Here is a 21235-nt window from a genome sequence, read left to right on the forward strand (position 1 = left end):
GGTCCATTCAAAAGTCTGATGGCAGCAGGGAAGACAGTGGTGGAATTATCAAGAAATGCACCGTGCCATTGGCACTGGGTCCCCAAATGACAGAGGCTCCCAAAACACGGGACAAATAAATTGCAACCTGACAACAAAAAAGTAAAATCACCTTCGACACCTCTCTAACGGGGGAAACCAGAGCAGACAGAAAACAAACTGAGGAGGTAGCCTCCGAGAATTGAGATGGGACAGAAGGTGAATAATTTGAGCAAATTGAAAGTGACCAGCATCTGGAGGAAAGTGTCAGCACATTCATCCCACTCGGGAAAAGAGAGATCCTTCAAAAACTGGGCGCAATTGGAGAGGTGTGGGGCTGGAGGTGGAAAAAGCTGGTACGACTGGAAAATATTCCTCAAATTGTGAATGAAGATGGTGCAACTCATTCACAGCAAAGACCTGAACGTTCAAAGACTATTTCCTCGGGTGGATGGAGCTATTACAAGGGGGCATAACTATAGGGTTCGTGGTGGGAGATACAGGACGGATATCAGAGGTAGGTTCTTTACGCAGAGAGTGGTTGGGGTGTGGAATGGACTGCCTGCAGTGATAGTGGAGTCAGACACTTTAGAAACATTTAAGCGGTTATTGGATAGGCACATGGAGCACACCAGGATGATAGGGAGTGGGATAGCTTGATCTTGGTTTCAGATAAAGCTCGGCACAACATCGTGGGCCGAAGGGCCTGTTCTGTGCTGTACTGTTCTATGTTCTATGTTTAAGGGAACAAGTTATAACCAAAGGCTTTTCTAAATCCAAGGCTGTTAAATGCTGGTTGCACATACATGATGTTCAATATTCCACTCTATGTACCCAATCACAATTCATGGAATGAGGTTGGTGTAAATTGATTCATTTGAAGACACAAAGTTCAATCGGAATACATGGGTTAATTGGAACCTCATGCGCGAATGTTCCATGAGTCATAGAGAAAAATAGAAACATAGAAAATAGGAGCAGGAGGCCCTTTGAGCCGACTCCACCATTCATTATGATCATGGCTGATAATCCAACTCAATAGCCTGACCCCATCTTCCCCCAAATCCTCACTGACTGTAATTTGTAGAAAGAAATAAAGTTGAGGCCATGATCCCACCAGCTGTAAATCCACCAAAGTGATTCAGAAATACAGATGCATGCTGGATATAAAAATATTAGGGCATAAATATCCCTTTGTTTAATCCGTCCAAAAATTGTGGTTGGTACATGAAGATGATAACCACAATCTATAAACATCTGGGCTGAAAATAATGAATGGAAAATAGTTGCTGTTTGCTTCAGTTAATGTTGGTCAGACTTGACATGATCTCAGCAATGTATTGGGCTATGTTTGTCACTTTATTGTTGAAGCTGTCTTGACAACTTTATGGAAACTTTCAAATGGGAACAAATTATTATCAACAACTGTTTTCAGAGTAAGTTGGTCAAAAACAAACTTCTTTCAAGATCTATTCACTAATTTTAGCTTCAATTGGCAATGCTGGGAAAATAAAATCCTGGTCAGACAAAGAACAAAGAAAATTACAGCACAGGAACAAGCTCTTCGACCCTCCAAGTCTGCACCGACCATGCTGCCCGACTTAACTAAAACCTCCTGCCCTTCCGGAGACCATATTCCTCTATTCCCCTCCTATTCATGTATTTGTCAAGATGCCCCTTAAAAGTCACTATCGTATCCGTTTCCACTATCTCCCCCGGCAACGAGCTCCAGGCACCCACCACCCTCTGTGTAAAAAATCTGCCTCGTACATCTCCTTTAAACCTTGTCCCTCGCACCTTAAACCTATGCCCCCTAGTAATTGACTCTTCCACCCTGGGAAAAAGCTTCTGACTATCCACTCTGTCCATGCCTCTCATAATCTTGTAGACTTCTATCAGGTCTCCCCTCAACCTCCGTCGCTCCAGCGAGAACAAACCAAGTTTCTCAACCTCTCCTCATAGCTAATGCCCTCCATACCAGGCAACATCCTGGTAAATCTTTTCTGTACCCTCTCCAAAGCCTCCACATCCTTCTGGTAGTGTGGCGACCAGAATTGAACCCTAGATTCCAAGTGCGGTCTCACTAAGGTTCGATAAAGCGTAAACATGACTTGCCAATTTTTAAACTCAATACCCCGGCCGATGAAGGCAAGCATGCCGTATGCCTTCTTGATTACCTTCTCCACCTGCATTGCCATTTTTAGTGACCTGTGTACTTGTACACCCAGGTCCCTCATCAATCATCTTCGTCACATCCTCGAAAAACTTGAAAAATCATCCTTTGCATTTTCAGTTTCGTGCTTGGTGCAATGATTAATGAATTTGTTTATTTTTTCCACTGCTTCAACATGTTTCTTAACTCTTTTAGTTCACATGAGTAAGTGAAAGTCCAGACGATAGAAACCCTGCAGTGCAGAAACAGGCCATTCGGCCCATCGAGTCTGCACCGACTTTTACATTCCCTCTTGTTCAGCCTTGGAGCTGAAGGATGTATCGTCTGCAGTATTTGATACGGTTCCAAGGAGTGTATAGATAGTTGCTGAAGTCCATCTGGACCAAAAGATTCTATTGCAAATAGAACAGGGCATCACAGATGGTTCAGCTTTGGGTGAATTGCTGGTTTAGGATTTCCTCTCCTTTCTCTGCTCCTGACATATGCCTGCTTTCGAAGGAGGCTTCACCATTATTTATTTTGCAATGCCGGGTGCAGCAACCTGGCTGGGCTGCTCCTGGGACCCGGGGTCAATATAAATACACCTAAATGAAGCCTCCAGAGTGTTCTTGTAATGCTTCCTTTGATCTTCACGAGAGTACACTGAAGACTTCATAGAAGATTCACTTTAATAAGCAAGTGTGAGGCATTGAGCCCAACTCAGTTGTGGCCATCTGAATGTGGATACCTTCTCCACCTGCGTTGCAACTTTCAGTGACCTGTGTACCTGTACACCCAGATCCCTCTGCCTATCAATACTCTTAAGGGTTCTGCCATTTACTGTATATTTCCTATCTGTATTAGACCTCCTTTCTCACTTGTTTGATTGTTTGATTTTCCTCGTGGCCTGAGCTCATGCTCAGATTCTCAAGCTAGCCCTCTTCCTTTGTTCCAGTAGGTGCAGTTTGTTGGAACAACTGGCATTAAGATGCCCAGATTTCCAGCAAAACACACCTCGTCTTGATCTCTCTTGGTCATGGTCGTTGGCATATAATTGACCACTCCCAGTGCATGCTGGCACACGAGGCTGGCATTGTGTTGTATTGTGAGAGTTTCTGTGACCACATTATTCTGATCACTCCAAAGAAAATCAAATCAATTCAACATTCGACCCTTTCCAATTGGCCTATTAACACTTGTAGAATTGCTGTCCTTCTAAAATCCAACCAATTATGATTCAGCTAATAACTTATGCCCTGAGCAATTAACATTCTGACAATTGTGAACTATGAAAAGTGAACAGTTTGGTAACATTCTTGGCTCGACACAAGCACTGTATCAGTGCTCCCTTGACCTTCCCAGAAACTGCACTGATTCTCTGGCAGCTAATCCTAGCTGAGGAATTGCACAAAGAAGGATTCTGGTGAAGATCTAACTGGCGATGGAGAGGAGAGAGAATTATTTGTGATTCTCGCAAGATTGCTGAGTTCTTTTCTGATAGTGCAGGTGGACAGTGGAGGAATCTTTGTTTTCTGGTGGGATGGTTCTGTGCTCCCACACAGACTGAAAGATTTCAGTCAGCTACCTGACCAGGCATTGATCTCCAGCCTTGTAGACGTCAGCCAGGATAGCAGCAGCCTTGCCTTGGGCTGGGGATAGATTCAGTTTGCTATTTCCAACGATGTGGGAGGGGCATTAAGAGAATAGTTGAGGGTAACCTGGAACAGCCTGTTGATTATTTCTTCATTGCTGGGTGAGGCTGATTGAAGATTAAAGGGTGGTAACTCCACCCATCTTGCTGGAATTTGGGGCTTTTTCTACAGGCAGTATTGACCCATTGACATCAAGGTTTGGTGATGAACCAGTAGACTGGACTCTTTCAGATTCATAGAGTCATAGAGGTTTAGAGCATGGAAACAGGCCCTTCAGCCCAACTTGTCCATGCTGCCCTTTTTTTTAAACCCCTAAATTAATCCCAATTGCCTGCATTTGGCCCAGATCCCTCTGTACCCATCGTACCCATGTAACTATCTAAATGCTTTTTAAAAGACAACATTGTACCTGCCTCTACTACTACCTCTGGCAGCTTGTTCCAGACACTCACCACCCTCTGTGTGAAAAAAATGCCCCTCTGGACACTTTTGTATCTCTTCCCTCTCACCTTAAACCTATGCCCTCTAGTTTTAGACTCTCCTACTTTTGGAAAAAATATATTGACGATCTAATCTGTGCCCCTCATTATTTTATAGACGTCTATAAGATCACCCCTCAGCCTCCTACGCTCCAGAGAAAAAAGTCCCAGTCTATCCAGCCTCTCTTTATAACTCAAACCATCAAGTTCCAGTAGCATCTTAGTGAACCTTTTCTGCACTCTTTCTAGTTTAATAATATCCTTTCTATAATAGGGTGACCAGAACTGCACACAGTATCCCAAGTGTGGCCTTACCAATGTCTTGTACAACTTCAACAAGACGTCCCAATTCCTGTATTCAATGTTCTGACCGATGAAACCAAGCATGCCAAATGCTTCACCACTCTGTCCACCTGTGACTCCACTTTCAAGGAGCTATGAACATGTACCCCTCGATCTCTTTGTTCAATAACTCTCCCCAACGCCCTACCATTAACTGAGTAAGTCCTACTCTGGTTCAATCTACCAAAATGCATCACCTCGCATTTGTCTAAATTAAACTCCATCTGCCATTCGTCAGCCCATTGGCTCAATTGATCAAGATCCTGTTGCAATTGGAGATTTCTTCACTATCCATTATGCCACCAATCTTGGTGTCATCTGCAAACTTACTAACCATGCCCCCTATATTCTCATCCAAATCATTAATATAATTAATAACAAAATCGAGTCTCTCCCAATCTTTGTGATGGATGACAGATGACACAAAAATGGTGAATTTGACTTGCTGGTGAATTGAATAATAGTGAGGGAGAGTTGCACATTATCACCCTCACTCTCTTGTCCTGACCTATCTTGGTCCAGTGGCTGGATAAGTCTAGACGGCTGGAGATAAATCCGAGTGCCTTCCATGTCTCATCAAGCTCTGTGTGTTTCACAATACAGTGCTGACCCATCTTCAAGCTGAACCTTAGATTAGTCTCATCCATCCAGTCCCCGGAATCTGCTTTTACAAACTGGGATGGGCACATCGCTAAGTGGGAGACCCAGCAGCTCGCCCTTCCCTGGACTGACCCGTCCATCGAAGCAGGACTGTGACCACTATCTCATGTCAACCACTCAGTGATAAGAGGTGCCCTCCTCCCGCGTAACCCTTTCCACTATCTGAGAACAATTAATCCACTTTAGTTAATAATCTTCTGAAATGTGCTTGCCACTTGCTGCTGAGAGGAGATAGCTGTAATCCCCACACACAAATGCAATGTTCTGAAGTGGAATCACATTGGACTCAAAACTTTTACCCTGTGTCTCTTCCCACAGACGCTGCTGAGATTTTTCAGCACTTTCTACTTTTCTTTCCAATTCCCAGCATGCTCAGTCATGGTAACTTGGTCACAAGGTGGTCGAATGTGTTGTGATATTTAGTCTTATAAAAATATTGAAATACAGTGCAGCAAAATATGGTACCCGCTACAGACATCAGTACATTCATTCAAATAAGAAGATGTTTACTATAGCACTCTAAAACATTAGTATTTTGCTTTTATTTTAGTGATCTTTCTTTCAAGCCCAGTTGCATTCTTTCCCAATGATTCTCTGTAACTTAAGGCACTGAGGGCAAGTCAAATAAATTGGAGTTTAATTCCACCGAATTCATTGTTGTCATACCAGCTCTGTGCTGTTAAACTTACATTGAATAAATACAACATGATCTGTGTCACACCAGTGAACCTATTTCTATTTTCAGCTTTTGTATTTATTTATTTATCAATGCCACAAGTAGGCTTACATTAACACTGCAATGAAGTTACTGTGAAAATCCCCGAGTCACCACACTCTGGCACCTGTTTGGGTACACTGAGGGAGAATTTAGCATGGCCAATGCACCTAACCTGCATGTCTTTCGGACTGTGGGAGAAAACCGGAGCACCCGGAGGAAACCCACGCAGAACATAGAACATAGAACATAGAACAGTACAGCACAGAACAGGCCCTTCGGCCCACGATGTTGTGCCGAGCTTTATCTGAAAACAAGATCAAGCTATCCCACTCACTATCATCCTGGTGTGCTCCATGTGCCTATCCAATAACCGCTTAAATGTTCCTAAAGTGTCTGACTCCACTATCACTGCAGGCAGTCCATTCCACACCCCAACCACTCTCTGCGTAAAGAACCTACCTCTGATATCCTTCCTGTATCTCCCACCACGAACCCTATAGTTATGCCCCCTTGTAATAGCTCCATCCACCCGAGGAAATAGTCTTTCAACGTTCAGTCTATCTATCCCCTTCATCATTTTATAAACCTCTATTAAGTCTCCCCTCAGCCTCCTCCGCTCCAGAGAGAACAGCCCTAGCTCCTGCAATCTTTCCTCATAAGACCTACCCTCCAAACCAGGCAGCATCCTGGTAAATCTCCTCTGCACTCTTTCCAGCGCTTCCACATCCTTCCTATAGTGAGGTGACCAGAACTGCACACAATACTCCAAATGTGGTCTCACCAAGGTCCTGTACAGTTGCAGCATAACCCCACGGCTCTTAAACTCCAACCCCCTGTTAATAAAAGCTAACACAGTATAGGCCTTCTTCACAGCTCTATCCACTTGAGTGGCAACCTTTAGAGATCTGTGGATATGAACTCCAAGATCTCTCTGTTCCTCCACAGTCTTCAGAACCCTACCTTTGACCCTGTAATCCACATTTAAATTTGTCCTACCAAAATGAATCACCTCACATTTATCAGGGTTAAACTCCATTTGCCATTTTTCAGCCCAGCTTTGCATCCTATCTATGTCTCTTTGCAGCCTACAACAGCCCTCCACCTCATCCACTACTCCACCAATCTTGGTGTCATCAGCAAATTTACTGATCCACCCTTCAGCCCCCTCCTCTAAGTCATTAATAAAAATCACAAATAGCAGAGGACCAAGCACTGATCCCTGCGGCACTCCACTAGCAACCTGCCTCCAATCCGAAAATTTTCCATCGACCACCACCCTCTGTCTTCAATCAGACAGCCAGTTACCTATCCAATCGGCCAACTTTCCCTCTATCCCACACCTCCTCACTTTCATCATAAGCCGACCATGGGGGACCTTATCAAATGCCTTACTAAAATCCATGTATATGACATCAACTGCCCTACCTTCATCAACACACTTAGTTACCTCCTCAAAAAATTCTATCAAATTTGTGAGGCACGACTTGCCCTTCACGAATCCATGCTGACTATCCCGGATTAATCTGCATCTTTCTAAATGGTCGTAAATCCCATCTCTAAGGACCTTTTCCATCAATTTACCAACCACCGAAGTAAGACTAACTGGTCTATAATTACCAGGGTCATTTCTATTCCCTTTCTTAAACAGAGGAACAACATTTGCCATTCTCCAGTCCTCTGGCACCATCCCCATGGACAGCGAGGACCCAAAGATCAAAGCCAAAGGCTCTGCAATCTCATCCCTTGCCTCCCAAAGAATCCTAGGATACATTTCATCAGGCCCAGGGGACTTATCGACCTTCAGTTTATTCAAAACTGCCAGGACATCCTCCCTCCGAACATCTATTTCCTCCAGCCTATTAGCCTGTAACACCTTCTCTTCCTCAAAAACATGGCCCCTCTCCTTGGTGAACACTGAAGAAAAGTATTCATTCACGCAGACACAGGGAGAACATACAAACTCCACACAGACAGTGACCCAAGCCAGGAATTGAACCCAGGTCTCTGGTGCTGTGAGGCAGCAATGCTAACCACTATGCCACTGTGCCTTGAGCTGCCACGGATAGTTTTCTCTAACGGATTACCAGAATCATTAAAGTGCCTGACCATCTGCTACATTTTCTATATCTTATTTTGTTTAGAGCTGATCAGTCCAAATATTGAGGGAGTTTAGAAGGTTGTTATGAGGTGACAAAATGTCTGGTATGTCCTGTGCATGGATAATGCCAGGAAGAAAGATATATTTGTGCTGGGAACTGTGATTGCCTTTTACATATTAATGGAATTGAGAGCGATGTGGTCTAATCCCCACCATTCTAAATGTTCCAGGTTTAAATGAGGCCGATAGCACTAATCCATTTCCATTACTGTTATTGTCAATTACAAAGTTGTCTCTTACAGTGTGTCGTGCTGGCGATTTCAGGCAGATACAGGTGTTAATTGAATAGTTCGCACCTTGCTTCAAATTAAATTACATGACAATTACTCAGGCAAGCAGTTCAATACAGCTTTTTATATAAAAGACAGATTTATCTTGGGTATTGGTTTGATATCTGTTCCTCCCATCAAGATTTAAGTGGAGTACAGATACCATTGCTGATCTGCAGACAATCTTTGTACGAAAAGACAACGAGTGCAAAAAATAACACTGCAGGTTTGGAGGGTGGGAGTTTCTGACTGCGCTCATTCCAAGACCGGAAAATCCTGCCTGAGCTCAACGGACCTTTGCATGGTCCTGTCCCGCCTGCTATGATTTCCGTGGCAGGTGGTGTGGGAAAATTCCGCCCGGAGAGTGCATTTTCCAAGTGGAGAGACAAGGAGAGGGTGACACGGTGACACAGTGGTTAGCACTGCTGCCTCATGTCACCAGGTACCCGGGTTCGATTCCCAGCTTAGGTCACTGTCTGTGTGGAGTCTGCACGTTCTCCCCATGTCTACGTGAGTTTCCACAGTAAGAGTTTTAACAACACCAGGTTAACACCAGGTTACGTGAGTTTCCTCCAGGTGCTCCGGTTTCCTCCCACAGTCCAAAAGATGTGCTGGTTAGGTGCATTGGCCATGCTAAATTCTCCCTCAGTGTACCCAAACAGGCGCCGGAGTGTGGCGACTAGGGGATTTTCACAGTGACTTCATTGCAGTGTTCAACTTTAAACAATGGCATGAAGCACAGATTTTCTTGAAGACTTATTTTCTGTCCATTTTATACTTCAGTTAGTATCAGAACCTTTTGATTATGTGAACCACTCAATGTGCATAGTGGGTAAATTGTGTTGGAACCAATGTGCCCACTGTTAGTGATTGGAACCAGACCGAGTTAACTATCAGATCACTGCTCACTCTTCTGTCATGGAACCTCCTACATTCACTTGACATTTATTCAAGATTTATTGGGAATATCACAAATTCAGCTCAAGATGCTGTTTGAGTTCATATTTTGTAGTTTGTGATTAAAAGCTTGTAAGAAATATTTTTGCAACAATAAAAAAACAACCATTTCAATAAACCTGCCCCTTTGCTGATTGGCCTCAATCCCACTTCCACACTATTCTCAATCCCTTCTCAGAAAAAATATTCATTGTCCCTCAAATCCATTCATGTTGTCTGCGACAAGAGTTTTCCTGTGAATTTGTTGCACAAAGCAGGATGTGTGTCATCTTGGTGGATCAGGTGTTTGGGGATTTGAGTTTACAGTTTAAACTGCCGAGTCACCCTAACGCTGAGGAAGTGCTCGATTGCAAGATGTTCTGTCCATTGGATGAGTGTTAAACAGATATCCTGTTCCAGTGGTTTAGGTGGATGTTTAAGATCCTCTATTCTTGGAAGAGTAGCAAGTTTTTCCAGTGCTCTGCCCAAAACCCTTCCGAAACCAATTTTTCCTAAAAGTAGATTGGCTGCCCCTTCTCTTAAAGGATGTTTGTGGGATGTCAGTGGTGTCTGACGTCAAGTCCTAATGAGTCAATATTTCCTCAGGTCAATATTAATGAAACCAGGAGGCAGTCTCTGAGCCCTCTCCAGCACCTGTGTGTGTCTCTAACTTGCGTCACTGTCCTCTTGGGTAGAATCTAGGTCAGACTTGTGTTGAACTTTTTAACCTCACATACAGCATTCACTGCCTCCAACTCCAAACCTTCCTCTGCTGATGCTCAACACATTTAAGGAACAACCTCACTGATTGTCTGCAAGAAGATTCCTCACCTCACATTCTTCAGTCTTGCAAAGGTTCATCTACACTCACAGCTCCTATCCTCCTTAGACTTCCCATGGAATCAACCAGTCAACTTGCAGATCACTATCTTTATTTTTAACCCATGTTCTCTTCACTCAGTGAAACACGTATCCACTACGAAAACTCCCAATGCTCAATCACTATCGCTCCCCCTCTCTCCACAAGTACTGATAAGTGACTTCACTTTCTTCTTTCCTGTTTTGTCTTCAAAGTCTCCTTTAAATAAAATCGTTGGACCTTTCTTCAGCCTTCCCCCCCGTATCGCCAAACATATACAGGTTTGGTGTAATCACCATGTGAAACACTCTGAAACAATATCAGGACCGTTATACAATCATAAAGTTGTTTCTGTAATAAAATCAAAATAACATGTTGAGATGAATAATTACAGATTAAAGCAAAATACTGTGGGTGCTGGAATCTGAAACAAAAACAGAAAATGCTGGAAAATCTCAGCAGGTCTGACAGCATCTGTGGAGGGAAAGAATCGAGCCAACGTTTCGAGGCTGGATGATCCTTCATCAGAGCTGAGCAAAGAGAATCAGCAGAGATTTATACTATGGTGGTGGGTTGGGGGTGGGGGGGTGGAGGGGGTGGAATGGGACAAAGGGAATGTAAATGAGGATACAGAAAGCTGAGAAGGTGCTCAAAATGACAATAAGTGATCAGAATGCGAGAATAGCAGAACAGAGGTACGGATTGTTAAAGGACTGCCTGAGGAATGTGACAGTTGCCCTGAAGAGTGGGGCGGGGTGGAGGGGGGAGGAGGGTGAGGGGGATGCGCAGGGAGGGGGCAAGAAGGAGAAGTGGAAAAATGAAAGTGAGAGAGAGGATGATAAAATGGGTGAATGAGATGAAACGAAACAGCTCCTTTTCTTGCCCCCCTCCCCCCTCCCCCCCACATCCCCGCCCTTTCAGGGCAACTGCCACTTTCCTCAGGCAGTCCTTTAACAATCTGTATCTTTCCTGCCATTCTCGCATTCTGATCACTTAATGGACACTTTTAGCACCTTCTCAGCTTTCTGTATCCTCATTTATATTCCCTTTGTCTAATTCCAATAGTTTAAATCTCTGCTGATTCTCTTTGCTCTCAGCTCTGACGAAGGGTCATCCAGACTCGAAACATTGGCTCGATTCTCTCCCCACAGATGCTGTCAGACCCGCTGAGATTTTCCAGTATTTTCTGTTTTTGTGTGTGAATAATTATAGATGTGTTCTGATCTTTCTCTGCTTGCCCTTTGTTGTCTTTCTGTGATGATGTGGAGATGCCGGCGTTGGACTGGGGTAAAGACAGTAAGAAGTTTAACAACACCAGGTTGTTAACAACACCAGGACTCACCTGAAGAAGGGGCTTAGAGCTCCGAAAGCTTGTGTGGCTTTTGCTACCAAATAAACCTGTTGGACTTTAACCTGGTGTTGTTAAACTTCTTACTGTCTTTCTGTGATGCAGGGACAATGGGGAGTTGCCTCTACTGCTCCCATCGAATATACAGAACTGATTAAAGTTGGAAAAAGTAGACAACATCAATATACTGATAAGCAAATAAACTGACATCATTCATTGGATATTACAGAGTTACCATGTGTCTGTCTTCAGTTTGCTAACTCCCAATCCGATTTATTTATTGATAGTAAAGATGTGACTTTCTTTCTGAAGTTAAACAGCAGACACTTTACAAATTAACCAGCAACTCCATGAGGTGTTCAGGAGTTTGCTTCAAGGTGATGTCAGTGATCTAAAGGGTTACATTGATTGTCCTTCTATTTAACACCTCACTAACTAACGGGGCTTTACCTTGGGGCTGAGTTGAGAATTAACATGATTCACTTTTGGACACAAAGCAGATGTAAGCAGAGCAGCCAAAGGGACATTCTAATTAGGGGCCTTCGTTGTTCCTATGTTCATGCCTAACTTTCATCTCGTTATACACATTACCATTGTACAAGTCAGTCTGAATTATATTTCTGTGCAGACCTGTAAAGATCAAGGTAACTAGAAATACCAGGAGAAAAGTGAGCTTTGTGTGTACTACCGCCACTGTGGGCATTGTGAGGCCCCTTAAAATCCCAAAGTGGTGCCTGTCACATTTACAAATAAATATGTTCTTCTGTGAGCCTATAACTACGTCCACCCGACTTACCCGCCCACTCAGGTGGCACAGTGGCACGGTGGTTCGCACTGCTGCCTCACAGCGCCAGTCACCTGGGTTCGATTCCCAACTTGGGTCACTGCCTGTGCGGAGTCTACACATTCTCCCTGTGTCTCCGTGGGTTTCTTCCGGGTGCTCCGGTTTCCTCCCACAGTCAGAATGACCTGCTAATTAGGTGCATTGGCCATGCTAAATTCTCTCTTGATGTACCCGAATAGGCGCCAGAGTGTGGCGACTAGGGATTTTCACAGTAACTTAATTGCAGTGTTAATGTAAGCATGCTTGTGACTCTAATAAATAAACTTTAAACTTACATTTCTCATGGACACACTGCCAGGAAGTGTACCAGATGTTTTATTTGTGAAGGGTGTGTTTGCAGCATCAGCCCAGGTAGATGATGCTGCTTTCACACCAGCACTGCCATGCTGCAACTTCCCACACTCTAACCTACAGCAGAACACAAAAACAGGAACAGGAGAAGATCCTATGACCTGAGGAATTTTTTTTTTATTCATTCGTGGGACTCGGGTGTTGCTGGCTGGGCCAACATTTATTGCCCATTCCTAATTGCCCTTGAAACTGAGTGGTTTGCTCGGCCATTTCAGAGGGCAGTTGAGAGTCAACCACATTGTTGTGGCTCTGGAGTCACATGTAGGCCAGACCAGGTAAGGACATTTGTGAACCAGATGGGTTTTTCCAACAATCAACAATGGTTTCATAGTCATCAGTAGATTCTTAATTCCAGATATTATTTATCAAATTCAAATTTCACTACCTGCCGTGGCAGGATTCGAACCCAGGTCCCCAGAACGTTAGCTGAGTTTCAGGATTAATAGTCAAATGATACTACCACGAGGCCACCGCTTCCCCATTCACTCTTAACATTGCACAGCTGAACACCACCACCCCCTCCTTCACTCTCAACCAGAGCTTTTTAGAGGGACCAGCTTGGGTTAGTTGCTTAGTTGCTGGATTATTTCTTCTGGCAGTTATATTTTGATAACTGCTCGATGTTTCCACCCTCTGGAGAGAGTGATATGGATGCTGCTGAAATACTATTCTTGCTGAAGTAAAAGCTGTGCGAAAAACAGTTGCTTCATTATGCGTGACTGAGAGAATGCACAGAAGCTCTGCAGAGAAGGACAAGTTGCTGGAAGAATGAGGAGAAAAAGGGGGTTAGGAACTTTCAGCAACGTCCTTCCCATGAAGGCCAACACTATCTCCTCCACTGAGTTAAAATATGCAGCTATAACTCCCCCTGCCAGCAGCCTGCTACATCCTGTTGTACCCTGTTATGTGCCACCTCCTGCAAGAAAGAGGGAAGTGTGTCAGTGTGCTGTGAAATGTATTTGGCTGATGGAGAAGTCATGGTTGAATAGCTGTCAATGAGATATGGGTGCGAGGCTTGTCCTGGTGTTAACTGTGAGAGAAAGGTGAAGCAGATGAATATAAAAGCAAATTACTGTGGATGCTGGAATCTGAAACAAAAACAGAAAATGCTGGAAAATCTCATCAGCTCTGACAGCATCTGTGGAGAGAGAATAGAGCCAATGTTTCGAGTCTGGGTGACCCTTTGTCTGTTGACTCTGATGAAGGGTCATCCAGACTTGAAATGTTGCCTCTATTCTCTCTCCATAGATGCTGACAGACCTGCTGAGATTTTCCAGCATTTTCTGTTTTTAAAACAGATGATTGTACTTTGCGTCAGTATTCACCAAAGAGAAGGACTTGGTGGATGATGAGTCTGGGAAAGGATATGTAAATAGTTTGAGTCATGTTGAGATCAAAAAGGAGGAGGTATTGGGGTTCTTGAGAAACATCAAGGTAGACAAGTCCCCAGGGCCTGATGGGATATACCCCAGAATACTGAGAGAGGCAAGGGAGGAAATTGCTGGGGCCTTGAGAGAAATCTTTGTATCCTCACTGGCTACAGAAGAGGCCCCAGAGGATTGGAGAATAGCCAATGTTGTTGCTTTGTTTAAGAAGGGTAGCAAGAATAATCCAGGTAATTACAGGCCGGTGAACCTTACATCAGTGGTAGGGAAATTATTGGAGAGGATTTTTCAAGACAAGATTTATTCCCACTTGGAAATAAGTGGATGTATTAGTGAGAGGCATCATGGTTTTGTGAAGGGGAGGTTGTGTCTCACGAACTTGATCGAGTTTTTTGAGGAAGTGACGAAGATGATTAATGAGGATAGGGCAGTGGATGTTGTCTACATGGACTTCAGTAAGGCCTTTGACAAGCTCCCTCATGGCAGACTGGTGCAGAAGGTGAAGTCGCATGGGATCAGAGGTGAGTGGGCAATGTGGATACAAAACTGGCTTGGTAAAAGAAGACAGAGGGTAGCAGTGGAAGGGTGCGTTTCTGAATGGAGGGCTGTGACAAGTGGCGTTCCTCAGGGATCAGTGCTGGGACCTTTGCTGTTTGTAATATATATAAATGATTTGGAGGAAAATGTAACTGGATTGATTAGTAAGTTTGCGGACGACACAAAGGTTGGTGGATTTGCAGATAGCAATGAGGACCATCAGAGGATACAGCAGGATATAGATCAGTTGGAGACTTGGGCGGAGAGATGGCAGATGGAGTTTAATCTGGACAAATGTGAGGTAATGCATTTTGGAAGGTCTAATACAGATAGGAAATATACAGTAAATGACAGAACCATTAAGAGTATTGATAGGCAAAGGGATCTGGGTGTACAGGTACACAGATCACTGAAAGTGGCAATGCAGGTGGAGAAGGTAGTCAAGAAGGCATACGGCATGCTTGCCTTCATCGGCCGGGATGTTGAGTTTTAAAATTGGCAAGTCATGTTGCAGCTTTATAGAACCTTAGTGAGGCCGCACTTGGAATATAGTGTTCAATTCTGGTCACCACACTACCAGAAGGATGTGGACGATTTGGAGAGGGTACAGAAAAAAATTACCAGGATGTTGCCTGGTATGGAGGGCATTAGCTATGAGGAGAGGTTGGAGAAACTTGGTTTGTTCTCACTGGAGTGACGGAGGTTGAGGGGAGACCTGATAGAAGTCTACAAGATTATGAGATGCATGGACAGAGTGGATAGTCAGAAGCTTTTTCCCAGGGTGGAAGAGTCAAATACTGGGGGGCATAGGTTTAAGGTGCGAGGGGCAAGGTTTAAAAGAGATGTACGAGGCAGATTTTTTACACAGAGGGTGGTGGGTGCCTGGAACTCGTTGTTGGGGGAGGTAGTGGAAGCGGATACGATAGTGAATTTTAAGGGGCGTCTTGACAAGTACATGAATAGGATGGGAATAGAGGGATATGGTCCCTGGAAGCGTAGGGTGTTTTAGTAAAGTTAGGCAGCATGGTCGGTGCAGGCCTGGAGGGCTGAAGGGCCTGTTCCTGTGATGTAATTTTCTTTGTTCTTTGAATGTTAGGTATGAGTCATAGAATAGAATAGAGTCCTTGTGGAGAGAGGTTGTTGGTGGTGAATGATGGGCATGTGATGAATTGAGCAGTGGCTGGGTGTGAACATGAGCAAGTATTGGCTGACGTTACCAGATCATTAGATTTCTCATCGCAATGTATCCAGTTCCTGGGGTTACACTCCTGACATTAACCTCCATCGCAATCTCCTACCAATACCTTGGACCTCATGTCTGAAGGATCTTCAGAGGACTTGGAACATTTTACCTTCCTTTTCTTTCACCAGCACCTTTGGTACAGCCTCAGAAAGCATTGTTGTCTGTTGTCTTCCAGGGTCAGGCACCTCTGATTGTTCCACATGGCATTATTCAGAGTGCCCCTGACACCAGAGGCAGCCGCAGTTAAGAGGCACAAGCTAGCTCTGAGTTGCAATGATATTGGGCTCTGTGCTCATGTGAACCAGTGAACAATGCAGGAGAACTGGATACACACAGCAATCACGGCAATGAGCCGGCAGCAGAGTTACTGACCTACCCTCGGGGATTTTCACAGCAACTTCATTGCAGTGTTAATGTAAGCCTACTTGTGACAATAATAAATAAACCTTGCCCACAATGTAATAAACAGGCATGAGTGAATCACTCTTTGATCCCTACACCTGAATTAAGAGGTTAACTTCAATCCCAATAACTTCAAGTTAACAGGATTGCTCAATTGAGTAAAATAAATGTATTTTAGTCACAGTAATGTTCGATAAAAACTACTCTGGTGTAGAAATAATCCCAATCGGGAAGAACCATTTACATCAGAATGTTGTCACATGAAGAGACACACTTGCCCACACACTCAGCTAAACACACACACGCACACACACATTCACACATACACACACACATACCCACATACACACATTCAGCTAAACACACACACGCGCGCAAGCTCTCTCACACACACGACACACACGCATACATGCACTCGCACACACACACGCACACACAAACACATACACACACATGCAAGTGTGAGGTAATGCATTTTGGAGGGTCTAATACAGATAGGAAATATACAGTAAATGGCAGGACCCTTAAGAGTATTGACAGGCAGAGGGATCTGGGTGCACAGGTACAGGTCACTGAAAGTGGCAATGCAGGTGGAGAAGGTCGTCAAGAAGGCATACGGCATGCTTGCCTTCATCGGCTGGGGCATTGAGTTTAAGAATTGGCAAGTCATGCTGCAGCTTTATAGAACCTTAGTTAGGCCGCACTTGGAATATAGTGTTCAATTCTGGTCGCCACACTACCAGAAGGATGTGGAGGCTTTGGAGAGGGTACAGAAAAGAATTACTAGGATGTTGCCTGGTATTGAGGGCATTAGCTATGAGGAGAGGTTGGAGAAACTTGGTTTGTTCTCACTGGAATGACAGAGGTTGAGGGGCGACCTGATAGAAGTCTACAAGATTATGAGAGGCATGGACAGAATGGATAGTCAGAAGCTTTTTCCCAGGGTGGAAGAGTCAATTACTAGGGGGCATAGGTTTAAGGTGCAAAGGGCAAGGTTTAAAGGAGGTGTACGAGGCAAGTTTTTTACACAGAGGATGGTGGGTGCCTGGAACTCGCTGCCGGGGGAGGTCGTGGAAGCGGATATGGTCGTGGCTTTTAAGGGGCGTCTTGACAAATACATGAATAGGATGGGAATAGAGGGATATGGTCTCCGGAAGGGTCGGGGTTTTAGTTAAGTCGGGCAGCATGGTTGGTGCAGGCATGGAGGGCCGAAGGGCCTGTTCCTGTGCTGTAATTTTCTTTGTTCTTTGTTCTCTCTCATACATGCACAAACACACACACATACGCACACTGCCTCTCTCACACACGCACGTACTCTCTCACGCACATACACAGTCACTCTCACACACACACGCACATCTCTCTCTCTCTCACACACTCACTTACACACTCTCACACACACTCACATGCACACTCTCTCTCTCTCTTACACACACACTCACTCACTCACTCACTCACTCACTCATTCACTCACTCACTCACTCACTCACTTTCACACACATGCACACTCTATTCCATTTTTGCATCTTATTATCACCTGATGGTGCTCTACACATGTGTTGAGTTATGCCAGTGTAGAGATCTTCCATTGTGACCTTATTACAACCTGAACAGATGGACAGTCAGCAGTATAACTCTGGTCTGCCAGTTTCACATCATTCTTCATTGACTGTTGCTTGAGATTGCTGGCAGCAGCCATAGTCCCAGACTGACACTACCAGCCCGGGTTACATGTTGTTATCAGGAGATGAAATCTGTCATTTCAGAGCCAAACCGAGTCTTTCAGCTTCCATTTTGTTTGGTTGTAACTGGTCATGAACTTCGTTCTAACTTTGCCTCATTATGCACTATTCCAAGGCTTATAGTTAGTCTGTAATAGGAAGCAAAGTGGCTTTTAAGTTATCTGCTGATATTTAGACTATTGCAAACAGAAATTAGTTTCTCTTTGAAGTATTTGCACCCAGGGTAAGATTTACCAGTGGATTACTGGTTGTGTGTGTGTTTGTAGATGCAGCCTGTCCTTTAGAAATGGGTATTTTTAGCAGCTATTTCGCATGCCTAATGAACACCTTTAAACATCTTTAATTCTGGCTCTGTGTTCTCAGTTCCCTGTGCTTAGCTGTGTAATATTGATAGCTACAAACGCTTTAACAATGGTTAAAAGGCTTCTTAAAACAATATTATGCTTGTAAAAAAATTCTGGTGATGTTCAACATTCCTTTAAACAATAGCTTTGCTGAAAATGGCTGTTTTTTAGCTGAAGGCGACCTATTGTAACCTTATAGAAGCTTTTTGTGTTTTTGTTCTTTTTGCTGGAATTCCAGGCCGCTGAAGGCTAAACCCCTCAGTCTCCAAACACTTCTCACCCCACTCAAGCTAACCTGCCTTTATTTGCATTCAGCGAACATCTCAGCTCTTCACTGCATTGCCTGGTTTGGACTGATTAGAATAAACAATGACATTTTTGTCTTTCACTTGATTCCTGCGCGTGAGAAGTTACGTACAGAATACCACAGAGCGGCAGGACAAACTCAAACCATCAACAAAATATTTGTCAAATAAAGAAGTGAAGTCTTTTATTTTCTCATTTTTTGACTGTCCAATTGTCTAATCCAGAGTTTGAAATGTGTAGATGAAACAAGCTCAGTGTAACTGGTAAACTAATGCATTAGTCACAGGGAGAGACCGGTGTGTGTGTCAGAATGAATGAGACAGAGGGAGCAAGTGCATATATACATACAACTGTTGTCCCTGTGTCATATTAAAGGATTGAATTTGAGCTCACAGCCCCAGGCAGCGAAGTTATGGGGATTAGGAATAAGTGTGGGAACGACTGAAATTGATGATTTGTTTAATTTGAATATCATAACGCCACAATGGAACAACTCAAAAGAAATGCTGATTCCAGTGTGCAGTGCAGACAGAGGTTAAATGATTAAAACCCAACCAATGGGGATTATTTCTAGCGAGAAGCATGAATCATCTATAGCAGCTCTTGTTCAAGTGCTAAACAACAATTCATTTAGTCCACAGAGATATGAATAAGTTATGTTTTATTATTTCCATTTAGAAAATTATGCACATCATCATTGGCTTCCTTTATCCTGTCTTTCGGAAACAATCCCAGCTAGTTAAATTTAACTGATATCCTGAAAGGGGTGTCCTTTAAAAGCTGTAGGAACTAAACTATTCCCTCCTCTCTCTCTCTCTCTCTACCCCCCTCACAGCTTTGGCTGTTTTTAGACATGCTGCAGCAAGGGAGGACTGAGATGTACAGGACTGGTTTGCTTCCTCTATTGTCAGTTAGGCTTTAGAACAGCGAGGAAAGAACTCTCCACAGAGCTTGTCATTTACTGCCTTCAGTGACAAAAAGTGGAAGCTCCTTCTGTCTGCCTGCAGTCAATGAAGTGAAACCAAGGAGCAGGATTAGATGAAGCCAGTAGCTAAAAGGAGCAGTGTAAATAAAAGGCTCTCAGCAAGAACAGCGCTGCCGTGTTCAAAAGCTTTATGTTCCCACAGAAAAGGCTTCACAGTTGTACCTCATAATCTGGCATCTAGCTGAGTGTGGTCATTAAACTGGGTGTGTAAGAGAGCATTATTCCACTTGACTGGTGGAATGAGCAGTTGTTAGAAAAGAAGTGCTGCTGGTAGGGACTGGCTCAGTCACTTGCACCACGTTGACTTTGCTCACCTGTCACCTGCAGGTTCTAGGCTTCCTTTGGCTGTCTGAGGTTTCGAGTCCAGAGACATTTCACTGAAGCTTCACAGAAACAAGCTGCAAGCCATGGGCTGCCTCACTGGGATTCTAGTACTCTGCTCCACTCTGCTGTTTCCTGCTGCAGTCAACTGTCACAATGGGAAGAACAATGTTCCAAGATTGAAGCTCTCTTACAAAGGTAATCCATTCTCCTTCCTCATTTTCCTTCACTCTGCTTTTTCTGTAAAGTGACTCATTTTTTATTTTTGTAACTGTTCACTTGGGATTGTATGTTTTTCTGCCATTTTTTGGTGCAATTTTGTTCAGAGTAATTTATGAATTTAATCTCGTATTTTGCAGGAATAATCCTTATTTTTCTGCTGTTAACACCATAAAAAGGTGCAGTTAAATGAAGTTTACAATTGTACAGATTGAAAAAATGAATTTCTGTTGTCATTGCTGTCGATTTTAAACTATTTTGCGATGGATTTTAAAACATTTATTTAGGACAAATTCTTATCAACATTGTTAAGTGACTGAGCATAATGTTAGAATAAGTTGTTGTTTATGGATTGATTTGTCCTGACTCCTGGTCTAACAAACCAGTTCCGGAGCTGCCACATTCCTTATAGAAACAGAAAATGAGATATTGTATATCCTAAATTTGTTGCTCTAATGTGAGTTAATCTTTGGTCTTGCTGAATGCCTAACCTGAGAGCTACAGATGTTTGCTTAAAGTTGTGCTGCAGTTTTGTAAACAATGACAAACTGTCATTGACAATTGTCACTGAAAAATTGATGGATTTTTAGAACGTATTCCCAAAGCAGCAGGAAAAGCTCGGAAAATGTCCAGAATTTCAAGTAATGAAAAGGAAATTTGGCTTATTCAGTCTTCACGAACCAGTGGCTCTGACTCTAAACAGGTCGAAATGTGAGTGAAACCCTGCAAATGCTGGTAAATATCTTGGAGTTTCACATTCACTATAAATCAGTTATTTTATCATGGATCTTGTCCAGGGTTGACCTGGGCCAGGATATATGTAAAGAAGGAAGTCACAAGCGTATATGCAAATCTTGAGGCAAACAGAGACCCCCCAATCTTGTCCTCCAGCTCAGAATTTCAAAGACAATTAAACATTGTAGAGCACAGATATTCCAATTGCAATATCTATACATTTTCTCCAT

The 21235-nt window shown here is 43.5% G+C and overlaps 1 protein-coding gene across 1 annotated transcript in view; it reads left to right on the forward strand.

The window, feature by feature from the left end:
- The window catches only part of sema3ab (sema domain, immunoglobulin domain (Ig), short basic domain, secreted, (semaphorin) 3Ab), a 446670-nt gene that overhangs the window by 162696 nt on the left and 262739 nt on the right, over nt 1-21235 (forward strand). Inside the window, exon 2 of the mRNA XM_078236002.1 lies at nt 20058-20249. Within this exon, the coding sequence (XP_078092128.1) occupies nt 20138-20249 (112 nt within the window). The 5' untranslated portion in view covers nt 20058-20137. The remainder of the gene's footprint in view (nt 1-20057; nt 20250-21235) is intronic.

This window comes from Mustelus asterias, chromosome 19 (genome assembly GCF_964213995.1).
Source record: "Mustelus asterias chromosome 19, sMusAst1.hap1.1, whole genome shotgun sequence".
NCBI lineage: Eukaryota > Metazoa > Chordata > Chondrichthyes > Carcharhiniformes > Triakidae > Mustelus > Mustelus asterias.